Source organism: Notamacropus eugenii, chromosome 2, assembly GCF_028372415.1.
Source record: "Notamacropus eugenii isolate mMacEug1 chromosome 2, mMacEug1.pri_v2, whole genome shotgun sequence".
Lineage (NCBI taxonomy): Eukaryota > Metazoa > Chordata > Mammalia > Diprotodontia > Macropodidae > Notamacropus > Notamacropus eugenii.
The window spans coordinates 60,104,402-60,122,353 of record NC_092873.1 but is presented as its reverse complement, the minus strand read 5'-3'; the positions used below and the strand labels follow the sequence as shown (position 1 = coordinate 60,122,353).

The window sequence follows — 17,952 nt, the reverse complement described above, 5'->3', positions numbered from 1 at the left end:
AGACCTGAGGGGATGAGGGTCTGCCCCAGGGTGGGGACAGCACCAGAGGAGAGAAGGGAGTATACTGGAGATATGCTGCAGAGATGAAATCAACAAGAAATGCTGCAGAGGTGAACTGTCAGTTGCCAATGATGATGACAAGGACTGGGACTAATATTTCATAATGCTAATAGACATCTTCCCTGCACCTGCAATTAAAGGGAGTGGATCAATCATCAAGAAATTCTTGTACCAAGTGGACACTATTTGACAAAGCAAATGGACACTTCATCTCCAGGAATTAAGTAAAAGATAAATCTGGCAAAGATCAAAGAAGGAAAAATCCTGTTTGGGGGATGGGGTGGGAATTACACCAGCCATAAAGTCTACCTCTAGATTTTGAATTATCCATAAAAAGTATCTAAGCCATCCATATTCTTTGACTCAGTAAGCCCACTACTGGGAATATATACTCCAGAGGAGAGAAAAAGAGGGGGAGGGAAGGAGACACAGAGAGAGAGAGAGAGAGAGAGAGAGAGAGAGAGAGAGAGAGAGAGAGAGAGAGAGAGAAGGGGAGGGGAGGGGAGGGGAGGGGAAAGGGAAAAGAAGGAGAAAAAGGTCTAGCCCAAGGGTGGGGAACTTGTGGCCTTGAGGCCACATGTGGTCCTCTAGGTTTTCAGCTGTGGCCCTTTAACTGAAACTAAATGTCACAGAACAAATCCCCTTAGTAAAAGGATTTGTTCTGTAAAATTTAGACTCAGTTAAAATGCTACACCCAAGGACCTAGAAGGTCACATGTGGCCTCAAGGCCACAGGTTCCCAATCCCTGGTCTAGCACATACTAAAATATTCTTAGCTGCATTATCATAGCCAGCATAGAGCAGACAGAAACTTAGACAACCTTTAGCCCAAACCCTCATCTTGGTAAGGTAAGAAGCCCAGAAAACGGAAGGGACTTACAAGAGTTCAAACAGTACATGCAGAGACAAGATAACCCAAAGAAAAGTGTGAAAGCACTTTCCTATCTATTACCTCACTTGATTACGTGCTTATGACCCTCACAACACCTTGTGGTAGTGAAAATATGATGACTCTTATCTTATAGCCAGGAACCTGAGGCCCAGAGAGGGTGGGTGACTCACCAGCACCACCCAATTAGGATGTGGCAGAGACAAGACTAACCACCAGGGTTTCCTAACTCCCAAGCTAGTTTTTTCTAATCATTTGGTACTTTTAAGCTCAGTTGTGTGCCCATGTAATTCAATAGAACTTAAAGCTGGAAGGAGCCAACTCTCATTTTACCCAGGGAGAAACTGCAACCCAGGAAGGAGGTAACTTGCCAAAAGTAAAAGCAATAGTGTGTAGCAGAGTGAAACTTGAATCAAGAGCCTCTGACTCCAAATCTAATCTTGTTCTAAACAAGTACGTGCATACACATCTTCCCAAGAGAAATGGTCAACAGATATAAAAAGCTTTCCAAAGAATTGCAAACTATAAACAATCATATGAAAACACATTCCAGATCCCCAACAGTAAGAGAAAGGCAAATTAAAACAATTCTGAGAGGTCACCCCAAACCATATAAATCAGCAAAACCCACAAAATATGGGAAGCATCAGTGTTGAAGAAGTTTTGGAGAAAGAGGCAGATGAATAGCCGTCAACTATATGGCTGGGGTAAAACTGGGGGAAACTGGCTCAGGTGTTCTGCCTTTTGAGTTTGAATTATCCATGAAAAGTGCCCAGGGGTGGGGAACCTGTAGCCTTGAGGCCACATGTGACCTTCTAGGTCTTTGGGTGCAAGCCTCTTGACTGAGGCTAAGTTTTACAGAACAAATCTTTTTATTAAGGGGATTTGTCATGTGAAATTTGGATTCAGTCAAAGGGCTGCATTTGAGGACTTAGAGAGCCACATGTGGCCTTGAGGTCACAGGTTCCCCACCCCCCGGAGCCCATTCACACCTTCAACCCAGTGATCCCACCACTGGGCATATATTTCAAAGATGTCAAAGAAAGAAAGAGAGGTCTAGTATTCACTAAAATATTCAGAGCAGCATCTTTGCAGTAGCGAAGACTGGAAACTAAATAGTTGCCCATTAACTGGAAAATCACTGAAAAAACCTTTGGTGTGCTTTTAAATGGAATATTGTTGTTCAATAAGAAATGACAAATGTGAGGAATTTGTATGAATGGAGAATGAAATGAACATAACTCACAGAACACTGTATTTAGCAACTATCATGTAAATGAAGAGATCATAAAAGGCATTTGAATGCTGAACGACTGAAAAAAATTGATAAAGATCCCAAAGAAAATACAAGGAAATATTCTCTTTTTATGACAGACAGGTGAGGTGTGGGGAGATTACCAGGACAGAATGACATATCTCTTGTCAGATGTGGTCATAGTATCAAATATTTTTGTTCAGTTGTGGCTCTGTCATAAGAGTGAATTCAATCTGGAGGATGGGAGGGTTCCCCTTCACCTCAAGTGACTGTGATACATCAAAAAAACAAATTTTAAAATATAATGTAGGTACTTTGAACTGTCCTTCATAAGTCTCTGTAACTGGTTATTAGTGATATTCTATTGATATTAATACAAACAGTAGCAATAAATATTGGTAATAATTATTCATAATAGTAGTGACAGAAATTAAAATGGTGGTCATAAGAATAGTTGTGATGTGGTAGTAATGTTTGTGATAATTATGGGATGGGGTGTAGCAATAGCTTGGATAACAATACTAACGGTAGTAGTGATAGCAATATTTATGGAGGGAGTGGGAGTGGTGATGGTAGTAAGAGGAGGAGGAGGATTAAATAATAGTCATGGTATAAACAGTTGCAGCAGGGATAGTAGTAGTGTTAGCAGTGGTAGGGATACAAGTAGTAAGAACTATAACAGGGATGACAAATATGGTAATGCTTCTCCTAGTAGTGTCTTCAAGAAGCTATCCAGAACATGCCTTGATCATTATAATAATGGTAGGTATAAAGATGGTAGGAGCAATGGTTGCTACAGTAATGGAGGTGGTGGTGGTAGGAGGAATGATGGCAGTCCTGAATCTTGAGGTCCCTTTCAGCTCTGTATCTTTGATCCCAATAGTAGCAGTAATGGCAGTAGTACTAATAGTTCTTTCTGTGTTAATGGTGATAATATTAGTAACAGTAGCCACAGCAATGGCAGTGTCAGTCATGATAATGACAGCAGCAGTGATGCTAGTTCTGGTGGCATGGTAATAACAGTATGGGATTAGATGACAAGAGATTGTCCCTCATTGATGGAAGGATCAGCAGCATTTTTATCTCCACTTTTCTGCGCCTACCTGTAGAGCTCTTTGCAGAGGACCATGACTAGTTTCTTGAGATGGGGGAGATTACTGGAGCCCGTCTTCACAAATTCAGCATCCATGGTGATCTGAGTGTTCACGTAATCTTGGATGGCTTTCAGGTGCTCTTCAGGAAGTCTTGGAGATAATAATAGCATGTATTAATTCATGGACCCATCATTGCTACCAACTCTTCATATCTACAATAAAGAGTAATCATTAGTTTGCATCCTCGGGCAAGAGAAATACGAACAATTGGTTGGCTGGATGGATATTTGTACAGAGGAATGACTGGCTCACTGACACATGAATGTCCCCTCTGCTGTTAGCCCTTGGAATGGTCTCTTTTGTAGTGGTCTGGGAGAGAGAACTTGTGACACATGGAGAGGCAAAAGAAGTGAAATGAAGGTTTGGGACTTTCTTTGTAACCTCAGAACTTGGCACCATGTGTAGTAAATAGTGAACACTTCATAAATACTTTAGACTTGACTTAATTATCCCAACAGCAGAGAAGGCAATTCAAGCTGAATCACAGGGGTAGGGAAGAGGCAGGTGCAGCCCCTGCACAAGTGTAGTATAGCAGCATTTCTGCCGGTCGGAGTTCTATCACGGGTCCAGACAATTAGCAGAAGCATGGGATTGGGGAGATGCTATTGGGAAGGGGATGCTACCTATACCTGATCATTCCCTAAAGACCACAGAACTCTGATTTACCAAACTCCACATCTTTTTTGATCACTCCACATCTGACTCTGTGACTCCAGTTCTCTGGAACTGTCTTCTCCATCATCCTTGTTGGACAAACCCTACACTCAGCCTCTGTTTCTTCCCAGATCAGTCTACTTGGATGAGTTTGGGCTGCAGAAAAGCACTGTCCTGGTACAAACTGTTGGTTCTGTGGTCACCAGATCCAAGCTCTGCCTCTTGGGTCCATAATATCACACTTTCCCTTGTGTCCCAGAATTTAGAGCAGTGCCTAACATGTAGTAGGGACCTGAATATATACGTGTTGGCTAACTTAAATGGGTCATTAGCCAGATGATGTGACAATGGACTTCTGGTTTGGTTATCATACATTAACAATGTTACTGTGAAATGATGGGAGAAACAAATATGTCTGTGTAGAGAGGGGGAAAGTAATTCATAGAGTTGATCATTGAGTCATTAATAGTTTTCTCTGTTAACCTCACTTGAATGGTCACGTTTTTACTCAGCAACCTTAGAGCACTTGAATTCTATTATTCTAAACCTATGACTATGCTGTTTTGTGATAACTTATTCCGTATGTTCATGCTGTACTGGCTAGCAGTCTACAAGATCATCAGAAGCAGAAGGTGTGTCTCTTTTCCCCTTTGGGTGCTCCACAGAGTACTGTGGGTACTCTGCAAAAACAGGCCGGTTGGCTGCAAGGTGGACAGAAGAATGACTGGTAAGATGGATAGTTGGACAGATGGGCAGCTGAAGAGTTATACGGAAAGATAATTACAGTAATAAGAGCCAGTATTTATCCAGTACTTCAAGGTTTGCAAAGTTCTTTACATATATTATCTCATTAATTCCTCAGAATAGCCCTGGGAGGTAGATACTATTTATGTCTCCATTTTTTTCAGATGAGGAAATTGAGGCTGAAGGAGGTTGAATGACTTGCTCAGGATCACATATCTAGTGAGTATCTGAGGGAGGATTTGAACTTGGGTTTTTCTGATTCCAAGACTGTCATTTAGCTGCCTGGAGGGATGGAGAGCAATAAATGAGCACTGCATAGGACATGATGGCAGTAGTGGTTACTTACAGGGCATATAAAGGGAAGCCCAAGAGCTGGTGATTCTACAAATAGCGCGTTGTCACTCCAATAGGAAAAGTAAATCCAAAAAAACATAGAGGAGTGAGGGCCAGGGTCTGAGGATCTCTGACCTCTGACGAGAGAAAAGGGGTGATGGGAGTGGTCAGTGCAGAAGCCCAGGGGCATTGGTATAACCATATTGTCTTGCTAGTGACTGAGAAGTGTTTCCTGAACACTTAGTTGTATACCAATTGACAGATGCATCCTGTGGGGGACAGCTTGTCTCCCCTGAGACAACAGGAGTCCTTGGGCCCCAGTAGCTTTTTTGTGTGAGACATGGTGGGGAGGAGAGACACTTTACCTATGGAATGGTGGATCCCTCCTCTGCATCAATCCCTCACAGTAACGAATGGGATCCTACACAAGGTCTCCACCCCATGCTCTTGGCTATCCTTGGTCAGGGATGGACTAGGAGGGGTGCAGTGGTAATTATGAGAGTTAAAGATATTCCCTACTCATTAATGGGCCTGCCCATTAAGGGAAGCTTAATTAGGGGAGGCGCAATGGTAATTATGAGAGTTAAAGATATTCCCTACTCATTAATGGGCCTGCCCATTAAGGGAAGCTTAATTAGGGGAGGCCCACCCCTTTTGTTAATTTTGTAATAAGGCACTGATTCTCAAGGGTTATGATGCCCTCTGGCTCTTAAAAATGTATAAATACTCTGAGGTGAGGTTTTACTTTGGGGCTTACTCATTGGAAGTGTTTGTTTGGCCAGAGGAGACTCTGGGCAGCTGCTAACAAGCCCCTCCGCTTTGAAACCACCGATGTTGGTGCTTCTCTCTCTGCTAACTATGTATATATGTAATGTTCAGACAGCTGGATCTGTCTGTTGATCTGTGATGTATGTATTACTTATGTAAACTAGCTGGAAGCCCTATCTATTGATCTGTATTTCTCTGTATTTTCTCTGAAGTTCAGGGTGCTGACTTTTTCCTTTGAGCTAAGTGAATGATATATGTGTTTGATTAAAGTTACTGTTGACCCCTCAAAGGTTGCTTTCCTTTTAGAGAAGCACATCAAAGAACCTGTGATAGCAGGCCCTCCAGTGTATGTCAGGGTCCTTACTTTTACAAGGGGCTGCTGAAGATCTGTTCCACCTGCTCTCTGGGCCTCAGCAACATGACTGACATATGCACCCAAGGCTGGGGAAGGCCATTTGATTGATGGAACGATTTTTGACATGAAATTTCATGTCTATAAAATTGGTATTTTTATTCTATGATGTAAAAATATTCTGAGAAGTATGCAGAGAAGATAAGATTTAAAGCGCTATTTTCTGGGTCCCTGAGGTGGTTTCATGGAAGTCAGGAGTTTATCACTGACTTTGTCATTAATTCAGAAGCTAGGATTTATAACTATGCACTGCAAGACCAGGACATTCTGGTATCGTTGAGTTACAGCAGGATGCAGTAGATGGGCACTGGAGTTGACTTTAGGACCCGGGACAAGTCACTTACATCCCCATATCTCAGTTTCCTTATCTGTAAAATGAAAGGATGGGGCTCCGTGACCTCTGAGGTCCCTTCCATTTCAAAGTCTACAATCCTATGACTTTAGTTCTACCAATGGTGGCTTGGCTTATGGGGTTAAAGCTTCTCTTTCCTCTCTGAACTCAGAATACTTCTTTTTACAGTTCGGCCTCAGCATATTAATGCTGCCTGGTGACATCCTGGGTATCGTCTTGGGTTGGTGTGATCTGTAACACAAGCTGCACCCCCATCAAGGGGAGGAGACATGTGAGTGAACACCACACAGACCGATCCAAAAGGACCTTGGTGCTCTAGCTGGCAAATCCCCCTGCAGAGTTCCTCTCTTTGATCTGGAAACTGCCCATTCTTGTCCTGGTGAATTCAGCCTCAGTCATAGGATTATGGGACCTCAGAGGTCATCTTAATGAATCCCCTCATTTTACATGTGAGGAAACTGAGGCCTATGTAAGCTAAGTGACTTGCCCAAGGTCACACGGGTGATAAGCCTCAGGGTCAGGCTTTGAATCCAGGCACTGACTCTAATGCCAGGACTCTTTCCCAGGTACTGTCAAACCTGTCTTGCAGGGTTGTTGGGAGAAAAGCTCTTTGCAGGCCTTAAAACGTAGCATCACTGGGAGTTATTATAAAGATTACTCGTTATGATTTGCTTATTGACGGTCTCTCTCAGACTCTAGGTCAGGCCTAGCTGGCCTCTTTTGGTCTCCCCAGGATGCTGGAGGATCACAGGTGCTTCTGACCTGTGGTTCCTCACATTGACCAGCTTTTTGTATCTGTTCCTCAGGTCTAGAATGAGCATCCATCCAGAACGTAAGCCCTGCTCAGCCCTCTGGCCCCATTCTGGAAGAAGCCTTAGTCTGTCAGCTCCAAATAGGTAAGAGGAACATGCAGTTCCTTGAGGGTAGAGGCCACTCAGATGCTTTTCTCCATATCCCTCACAGCCCTTCCCACAATGCCTTGCCCATCACAGGTGACCAGCAAACATTCCTTGAGTGAATACATGAACATTTATTGAATGACCACATACACGAACTCATTGATTTCTGGTGGAAGTTCTGCAGCAGCTTTGAGGGGACAGGGACCGTAAGAGTGCCGATGTATCCTACTTCAATACCTGCTCCCTCCGAGCTTGCTGAGGTTGGTTTTCTGAGAGCGACCACTGCATCCCCCCCTTCTCCCACAGGGACAAGAACTCACCCGCTGGTGTCCAGGCCCTGCAGGCGCTGAAGCAGCGTCTCAGACAGTGATAATGGGCTGTGTTCCATGACTCTGGAATTATCCACGGGAAGAGCGACTTCCTTGGCCTCACTTGAGCCCGATGCCAGGGGAAGGTTTCTGGGAGGCAGCTCCGGCGGTGAGATGAAGAATTCTGTTCCAGGGAAAAAGGCAGAAGGTTGTTTTGGCTGAAGCTGAAGTCTCAGCTCCGCACATTCCACGTTGCCTTTAGAAAAGCCGCCTGCAGTGGTAGCTGTCTCTTATCCGGGAGCTCCCCCCACATTAGGATAGAAGCTACCAGACGGCAGGCCAGGGCCCTTTGTGGCTTTGTGCCCTCATGGCCTGGCACAGAGCAGGCCCTTGACATATGCTGTTTGGATCACCACTCTCCTCTGCCTTGTTTTCCATTCTTTATCCCCTCTCTCCTCCCTTTGCCTGCCAATGGTGCCCATGGCCTTGCTCATCACCCTCAAAGGAGAATGGATGACCCCTAACTTGGAAATTAGAATGGGGTGCTTTACCCGCACTGAGAGGAAACCCATGACTCAAACTGAAAAAGGGGAATTAACTCAGATCTCTCTGGACAGTTTCCATCCTACCAAAGCATGAATGTGTGGAAACCACCACCACTCACCATCTCAAGGAAACAGGACTTCCCTTCCCCAACCAGAACCAGACACCCAGATTCTTATGCCCTGAGAGGGGCCCCCAAGAACTTGTCCAGTGTGGTTCCCACATGATAAAATGGTCATGAAGGAAAGCCAATCCCCTATGCCACTGGGCCCAGCCACAGCTCTCAAGGTGGGAGGTGGCTCTTTGGCTTGGTTATGCTCTAAAGGAGTGGGGTATGTTTGTATTTGCTGGCCTAGGGTTCTAAGGAGCACCATGACTCACTGAGCCTGAGAGATAGAATGATGGGCAGTCACTGGAGAGGCTCAGAATAGAACATGATACATGTTTTATCCATGTAGGCAAAAGCCACAGACATTCAGCCCTTAGCAACAGCGCCTTAAGGTAATTCGGGCACACTTCTCTTTCTGAGAGGGGATGCTGGCCACAAAATGAAATCACTTTTCTGGCCTTGTTGGAAAGCATCATGTGGGAGGGGGTCTGTATCTCGGCAGGTCCCCATCAGTATATGGCCTGGATGGGACCAGAACTGGATGTGGTGGCTGAAAGTGACAACTGCCAACAGTTTAGAATCATTCAGTGCCCTTCTGGAGGCAGCTTAACAGAGACCACTGGGCAGGAGGGGAGGTTGCCATGCTCCTGGGACCCCCCCAAAGAAGGCTGAGAATCTGATGGTGTAGAGGAAGGCTGCCCAGGAATCAGGAGACCTGCTCTGAGGCCTGGCTGGGCCATCTTGGGTCAGCCATGCCATATCTCTACACCTCGGTTTCCTCACCTGTAAAACAAGAGGCTGAATTAATGATCCCTTTTCAGTTCTAGCCATGGACTTCCAAAGCCAGAAGAAAGTTCAGATCAGAAAGAATGTAATCCAGGGCCAGATGTTCTCAACCCCAGTGGAAGTGGAAAGGGAGGTAAAGGAGAGGGAGCAGTAGGACCCAGGGGAATATCACCAGGCCCAGAGGATCTGCATCCTGTTAGGCCACAGCCAGCAAGCTCTGAACATTCATGGAGAATCCAAGTTGGGTAAATGCCCCAGTGTTCAAAAGAGAAAAGGAACTGGAAGTTAAATGGAATATAGCGTAGAGAGAAGTTACCTAGATTTTAGGAAAGCATTGGAGAAAGACTCTTATACTATTTCATGAAAAACATGGGGAGACATGGAGTATTTGATAGTACAAGTATATGGATTGGGAACTGGGTAAATTGCTAGATGCAAGAACAGTCAGGATCGATGTCTGCTTGGACAGGGGTCTCCAGTGGAATGCCCCAGGGATCTATGCTTGGCCTTATGTTGGTTAACATGATCGCGAATGACTCAGATAAATGCAAGCTCATCTGACTTGCAAAAGGCCAGGAGGGGCAGCCACCACATGGGAGGAGGGGCAGCCATGACATGAGAGGACAGAGGGATTCAAACATATCCTACCAGGCTCAATCTAATATGATGGAATTTAATGGGAGTACATATGAAACCTCACAGTTGGGTTCAAAAATTCATCCTCACAAGGACTAGATGTGAGAGGCAGGACTAGATGGCAGTTTGTCTGGAAAAGATCTGTGGGTCTTAGTGGACTTCCAGGTCACTGTGAGTAAACTGTATGATATGGCAGTCCAGAAAGCTAGTGTGATCTTAACCTATGATGATAATGATAACAGCTAACATTGATACAGTCCTTTAAGGCTGGCAAAACATTTTACAAAGATTTCCTTTGATCGTCATAGACACCTTGGGAAGAAGGGGCTGTCATTCCCATTTTACAGTTGAGGAAACTGAGGCAGGTTGCGGTTAAGTGACTTGCCCAGCATCACACATGTAGTATATGTCTGAGGCTGGGTTTGAAGTCAAGTCTTCCTGACTCCAGACCCAGTGCTTTAGCCACTGAGCCACCTCTCTGTTAAGGGAGGCAGAGATTTGGAGAGTAAGATGGTAACCCTACTGGACTCTGCTTTGGTGAGACATTCTTTTCAGTTCTGGGAACCACAATTTAGGAAAGATATAGATAGGGTGGAGAATGTTTGGGGGTGGGTGGGAATCAAAGTGGTCAGAGCATCATAGCAGCCTAGATTTGGTGCTGAAGAGGCATGAGACCTTTGAGTCATTTCACAGATAAGGAAAGTGAGTCCTAGAAAGTGAAATGACCTGCTGCTGAGGGTCACACAGAGAATTGAGGATCTTAGGTGGAACCTGACTCTCAGGTCAGCCCTCTCTCTGACCACTATGGCACCAGGGGCCTCTGGGAGGAGCCTTCCCTCCTGTCCTCCATGGGTTGGTTGGAAGAAATGGGGAGGTTCAGTCTGGAGAAGAGGAGACGACGATGATGGTGATGGGCTTCTGGACTTGTCCTGCCTGGCTCTTGTGTGCCTAGAGCACACAACACTGAGCAGTGGACATCTCTGGAGGCAGAGGACCTGGATTACTATCTGTGTGACTTTGGACAAGACATTCAACTTCCCTAGTCCTGGTTTCTTTCTCTGTAAAATGAGAGAACTGGACTACTAGATGACCTCTGAGACCCCTTCTGGATCTCTGAAATTAAGTCCCTTAGCTAGTCTGAGCCTCAGTTTCCTCAGTTGTAAAAATGAAGGAGTTGGCCTCTGAGGCCCCTTCTGGCTGGGAGATTCAGAGGTTCCAACTGACCTGAGCAGAGTAATACTTGAAGTCACAGGGAGCCCCATTTGGCCTCTGTCCTCTCCTCTCTTACCTGTTTCCTCCTCTACTTCATCTCCTGCCTCTTCCTCCTCTAGTGGGACAGGATACTGCAGATGGGTCACCAGGCCCATGTTCTCCTTCTTGTAGAACTCTATGAGCTGGTCCAGGCTGGTGAAAAACCTGACAGGAACCCCTTCGGATGCCTGAGAACAGACCCCCACCCAAAAAAAGTTACTTTAAAAGATGGTCCCACCTTAGTGCCTTGCCCTGGGAACAGGACTGCCCTCCAACACTAAAATGACAAGAACAGGCTGGCAGGGGCCTCCACTAGCCACTGGGCCCACCTTCCCCACCCCCCAACACCTACTCACAGCCATTTGACATGAGGGAGAAAGACTTCCCTCCCCCCCTCTCCAACCTGCAAAGTCAGACTAAAGCCACAGTTGACTTTTCAAGTCCTCTGACAAATCTGTCCAAAGGGCTGGTTTCACTTCTAGCTCGCTGGCTGGCTGGGGCAGGTCTTGTTGTGGGGGTGGGAGATGGGGGCGGGGCAGTGGAACCTAAGGGAAATTGAGCTGCCCTGGAAGGGAGGAAACATGGGTTTGAATCCTGTTCAAGGCACCTTTATGCCCTGAGTCTCAGTCTCCTTATCTGTGAAACAGAACATCAAGAGTCAGACCTCCGAGTTCCTGAGTTCCTCTGTGGGGAAAAGGTTTTGTAAACTTTATTGAAACAGGAGCAACAATTATTTTTGTAAAAATTCCTCAGCCCAAAGGATGTTCTAAGTCCCAGGAGACCCCCCTGTTTGGCTTCCTTGGGGTCATGGCAAGAGAGCCAGAGAAATTCAGTGAGCATTTATGAAACATCTGAGAGGCAACGTGGCCTCCAAGCCAGAAGAACTGGATTTATCCTTTTCCAAGGTGAGGCTGGGGAGGTTTTAAACTCAGATCCCCTTCCTCCAAATTCAGTGTTTGTTCCCTGAAATCAGCAGCCATGGAGTGGAGGATCAGTAATGAAGAAGGGGCCCTCGGGCAATTAAGATACTAAACTGCAGAGAGGGTTGGTGGAGGGAATTTTCTCATAGGACAATCCTCTATCACAGTGAAGTCCGTGTGGCTGGTCAAGTCACCAACATTGATTATGTGCCAGACTTGGTGCTAAGGGCTAGACCTGGGCTAAGCAGTGAGTGACTCCTTAATCTTGCCGGTGCAGAAAGAAGAGGAAGGAATGCTGAGTGTCTAAGGACAGAGAAATCAGGCATCTTTGATGCTGATTCATAGGACATACATCAATGCAGTACTTCTTCCATGCAAGGTATGGTGATGGGTGCTGGAATTCGAGAGAGAAGTGTGAAATATCCCTTGCCCGTCGGGATCTTCCATTTCACTGGGGGGTTCACAGATAAAGGAACACCCCAAAGGGAGTCTTGGTCAATGAGGCAGAAGGTCAGAAAAGCTTCCTGCCAAGGCTCATTGGGAGACTAAGAAGCAAAAGTGAGGAAGGAGTGTCTTCCATGTAGGGGCGACCAGCCTATGTACAGGTACGGAGGTATGAGATGGGACATTGAGCTTGAGTTTCCAGAAGTGGACTGTTTTACTCAACTCTCTTGCCTTTCAGCTTTTTGGAACCAGCAGGAAGCAGTGCAGTGAGTCACAGCACTATTGTGTCTTAGAGGCACTATGGAGAAGTGGATAGGTCCCTGGGTTTCAAGGCAGGAAGTTCAAATCCTGCCTGAGAGACAACTGGCAGTGTAACCCTGAGCAAGTCACTTAAATGCTTCATGTGCCTCACTCCTTGTTTAGAAAATGAAAGGAGTAAACTCATGGCATCCAAATTCCTTTCCAGCTAAAGCCCAATGGTCCCATGATCCTAAGTCTGCTTGGTCACTTCCTGGCTATGTGACCCTGGATACGTTTCTCTGAACTTCAGTTTCTTCATCTTCAAGATGGGGCTAGTAACAGCACCCACCTCCCAGGGTGACTGTGGGAAGCAGACGAGATGTGAAGGAGGCCCTTGGCAAACCTTGGAGCATTAAATGGTTCCCAGTCATTCAGATATTCTTTGGGTCTTCTTGAGTTCTCCAAAGGCTTTGGCCAACATGAGTCCACAGCCCTAGGGCTGGAAGAGGTTTCATAGGCCATGCAATCCAAGACCATCATGGAACAGAGGGTCATAGTAACAGGAAGTCACCTGGCCAAGTTCACACAGGTAAGAAGAGGCAAAACTGGGTTTGAACCCAGATTACAGTCTCAGATCTCAAGTGAGAAGGGTCTTTGAGGGCATCTTGGTCAATCCCTCATTTTATAGATAAGGAAATGGAGACCTAGGAGGTGAGGTTCCTTGCCCAAGGTCACATGGGTAGTAAGTGTCAGAGGCAAAATTTGAACTCAGATCTTTTGACTAAGAACCTACATCCATGGCTTCTGAAATCCTTCCAGGATCTCTAAATATGCAATCCAGTTTCTTTATACTTATTCATCATTATCCCAGGAAATAAGGGAGCTTGTTCCATTTTGCTTTTCCCTAGAATGATGGCAAGACCACCTCTCTGAGCCTCAATTTGTTGATATGTAAAATGGTAATAATCATAGAGAGCGCTCACCTCACAGGCTGTGTAAACCACAAATGAGTTCATGGATGAAAAGTGCTTTTTCCATTTTAAAGTGTTCAAACGCACAGCTATTGCTGGTTTTAAATCCTAGCATTGCCCCTGGGTGACATCACCTCTACCCCTTGCCTCAGTTTCCTCATCTGTAAAAATGAGGCAGTTGGACTCAATGACCTCAAATCCCCTTCCAGTTCTAATATCCTGTGGTTCTCTGATTCTGAGATGAAAGGCAAAAAGGGGAGTCAGAGGGAGAAAGCCACAGGGCCAGAGGCACAAGGGGGAAGGAAGTGGGGTGAGTAAGAGCAAACTTTGAAAATTCCTGTAAGAAAATACTGCCCAGTAAAGTGTAGCTGGGAGCTGGTCTCTCATACATCCTTCTAAGGATGCTGGGAGGGCATTGTTCTCAACAACACTTGGGAGCTAGATCCGGGAGGGAGGACAGAGGCTACGGAGCCCAAGCTATAGGCCCTGCACCTCCATTTGCTGTACCCTGGCCTCCTCATGTCCTTTCCTGTGCCTCCACCTGCTTTACCGGGGCCTCTGTGGGACCTCTGGGCTCTGGAGGGAGAATCTGGAGGAATTCAAAGGGCCCCCCTGTGGGGGGCAGCCTGAACCTGGAAGGGGGGCAGGGACTCTCATGTCCAGAGGGGACAGGAAATGCACTTGTACAAATACACAGAGATGGGAAATGCAACGTCACATGAGAAGAAAAGCAAGAAATCTGATTTTACTGGACAGAAGGGGAGGGATGTTTGATGAGGCTGGAAAGCCAATTTGGAGCCAGGCCACAAAGCGATACTTTATAAAGTCATGTTAAGTCAACAAGCAATTATGAAGTGCTTACTGTATCCTGAACGCTGTGCTAAGTCCTGGGGATACAAATATCTACAGAAAACAGTTCCTGATCATAAGGAGATTCTATTCTACTGAAGCCAGGGGCCCACATCATGTGGTGAAAGAAGAAAGCACATAAGGATGTTCAGAAATTAAATCTTGCAAGAGTGAGAATTCGTTTTACCAGGGCCCATGGCAACTTGAAACTTCTGTGGACCTCAGTTTCCTCATATGGAAAATGAGGGGGTTGAATTCTCTTGGTTGTTTCAGTTCTAAATCTGTGGTAGAATTGATAGGACCTGATAACTGACGAAATGTGAGGGACGAGGGCAAAGTGAGCAAGAACCCCAATATCCTCATTGTAGACGTGCCCCCAGTGGAAATACTGAAGAGAGAAGGACTCGTGTGTGTGTGTGTGTGTGTGTGTGTGTGTGTGTGTGTGTGTGTGTGTGTGGTTTTGGACATGAGGATTCTGAGGTGCTGTTGTGATAACCAAGGGGAGGTATCCTGCAGACAGATGGGAATGTGGGTCTGGAGCTCAGAACACAGGCCAGGGAAGGTAATGGTGATGTCAGTTGAAGGAGAGGATTGTTTCATTTTTCTCTTTGTGTCTCCAGTACCTAGCCCAGTGTCTGGGAGGTACTAATAAATGCCCGTTGAAGCTATCCATAGACATAAAAAAACTCCAAATTACTAATAATTCAAGAAAAGCAGTAAAGCATCTCTGGGGTTCCATCTTATGTCCATCAGATTGACAAAGCTGACAGGAAAGGGAAAATGGCTTCAGGAGAATAGACATATTGGTGCCCAATTGGCCGAACTCTGAATTGGTCCAGCCTTTCTGGAGAGCAGTTTAGAACTCCAAAGGTAATGAAACAGTGTGTATCCTTTGACCCAGTGATAGGCTTATACCCTACAGAAGAAAGAGGAAAATGACCATTATATACTTTCTTATAGCAAGGAACTAGAAATTAATGGGATGCCTATCAGTTGGGGAATGGCTAGCCTAGGGGTGGGGAACCAGTGGCCTCAAGGCCACATGTGGCCCTCTAGGTCCTCAAGTGTGGCCCTTTGATGGAATCCAAACTTCACAGAAAAAAATCCTTTTTACCTCTTTCATTAAGGAAATTTGTTCTGTGAAGTTTGAATTCCATCAAAGAGCTACACTTGAGGACCTAGAAGGCCACATGTGACCTTGAAGTCACAGGTTTCCCACCCCTGGGCTAGACAAAGTGTGGTATATGAAGGTAGCAGAATATTATTGCACCATAAGAAAATTACAGTTTCAGAGGAGCTTGGAAAACCTTATGTGAACAGATACAGACTGAAGTGAGCAAAACCAGGAGAACAAGTTACAGTAACATCAGTGTTGTAAAGACAAACGACTTTGCAAGACTGAAGAACCCTGAGCAACGCCCAGATCCACCATGATTCCAGGGGTCTCATGATGAGGACTGCTCCTTGTCTCCCGACAGAGAGGTGAGGGCCTCTGGATGCAGAGTGAAACGCAGAGTTTTAAACACGGTCAATAAAGGTTTTTCTTTTTGTTTGACTATGATTATTCGTCACAAAAGTTTTGCTTTCCTTTTGAGGGGGGAGGGAACGATGAGGGGAGGGAAAACACTTCTTAATTGGAAAAAAAATTAATGAAAAATAAATGCTTATTGTTGAGTTGATTGGAAAGTCATCTGCCCAGAGAGGGGATTTGAATCCTGAGAAGCTAATGAGGTCGCCGAGAGAGAGTATGAAGAGAGAAGAGGGCTAAGGAGAGACCCTTGGAAAACAACCCTTACTATGGGGGTTAGGAAGAGCTCACAAAGGGCAGGAATATGTGGAGATCTGGGAGAATAGGGAGAATGTGGTCTTTGACCCCGATGGAAGAGAAAGAGAGTAGTCCTTCCTAACGAGTGGTTCCACAAGGTCACGAGTGACGATGTGGACGGAAACAAAGGCACTTACATTTAGCAAGTGCTAATCACCAGTGACCTTTATGGGGGCAGTTTTCTTAGGGTGCTGGGGAAAATAATAACTGACTTTGAAGTTTGCAAAGCACTTTATATATATGATCTCCCTTGGGATGGAAGCCAGGGAGCCAGGGGCTGAAGAGAAAGTGGGTAGTGAGAAAGTAGAGGCGGTGAGCAGAGGCGACTTTTTCAAAAAGTTGTGCAGTATGCAAAATCACAATGACCAAGTTTGGCCCCAAAGAAGTGATTTGAGAAAGCACTGCTTCTTTGCTTCCCAAGTAGAGGATTGTGGGTGTGCAACAGAGCATACAACAGCAGACTCTCTGGATATGTTGTCTACTTTTGCTAAATGATTCCCCCCTTTCTCCTTTTCCATTAGAAGGCACGATCCTCTGCGGGAGGACAGGAGATAGATATACTGGCAAGTGTAGATGATGTAAAGACAACAGGTAGCATTCAAGTATATTTTTTACATAGATTTAGCAGGGAAAGAAAAGAGAGAAATGAGACAAGAGTCAGGTCACGGAAAGAATTTCTTTTTAGGACTGGGGAGACAAGTAGACAAGTGGAAAGGAGCCAATGGAGGGAGAGATGAAAGCCACATGGGAAGGGGAGGGTGACAGTGGCAGCAAGGTCTTGGGGGAAGCAGGAGGACATGGATCAAGGGCACAAGTGTGGGTGGGTGGATGGGGGGAGGTTATCCTTGGAGAAGGATACAGATATGATGCTGAGAAGTCTGTTTCCCAAAGCGATCAGGGAAAAAGGCAAAGAACCGATAGGTTCTAAAATATTTCTAGCAACTCTCTTTGTGGTGGCAAAGAACTGGAAATTTCAGGGATGCCCATCAAGTGAGAATTATGATGGAATGCTAGTGTGCTATGGAAAATGATGAGGCTTCAGAAAAACATGGGAACTCTTGCATGAGATAATGAACAGGGGACAGAGCAGAGCTATTGTATACAGTAACAGCCATATTGTTCAATGATTCTGAATGACTCTGAGTAGCATGAATATTCAAATCAACGTCAGAGGACCTATGAAGGAAATGCTATCCACCTCCGAAGAAAGAACTGATACATGGAAGCATGCTCTGTGTGCTTTCACACGTATGTCTGTGTCAAATGTTGGCCTTCTCTAGTGCAGGGAAGGAGGAAGGGAGACAACTCAGAATTCAAAATGTAATTAATTAAATGGATTAATGGATAAATATACAATGTTTTTAAAAAGCCCAAACATATATTAAATAACAGCTAAGTAGTTAGAGCACCAAGACCTGAGTTCAAATTAAGCTTCAGATACTTTCTAGCTGTATGACCCTGGGCAAGTCACTTCACCCTGTTTGCCTCAGTTTGCACCTCTATAAAATGAGCTAGAGAAGGAAATGGCAAACCATTGTAGTATCTTTGCCA

The 17,952-nt window shown here is 45.4% G+C and overlaps 1 protein-coding gene across 4 annotated transcripts in view; it reads right to left on the bottom strand.

The window, feature by feature from the left end:
- Positions 1-17,952, bottom strand: part of INPP5D (inositol polyphosphate-5-phosphatase D) — a 140,235-nt gene that overhangs the window by 74,899 nt on the left and 47,384 nt on the right. For all 4 annotated transcript variants that reach the window (XM_072640530.1, XM_072640528.1, XM_072640526.1 and 1 more), the window contains 3 exons: positions 11,190-11,340; positions 7,840-8,011; positions 3,307-3,447 (listed from right to left, as the gene is read on the bottom strand). In XM_072640530.1, coding sequence (XP_072496631.1) covers positions 3,307-3,447; positions 7,840-8,011; positions 11,190-11,340 — 464 coding nt within the window. The remainder of the gene's footprint in view (positions 1-3,306; positions 3,448-7,839; positions 8,012-11,189; positions 11,341-17,952) is intronic.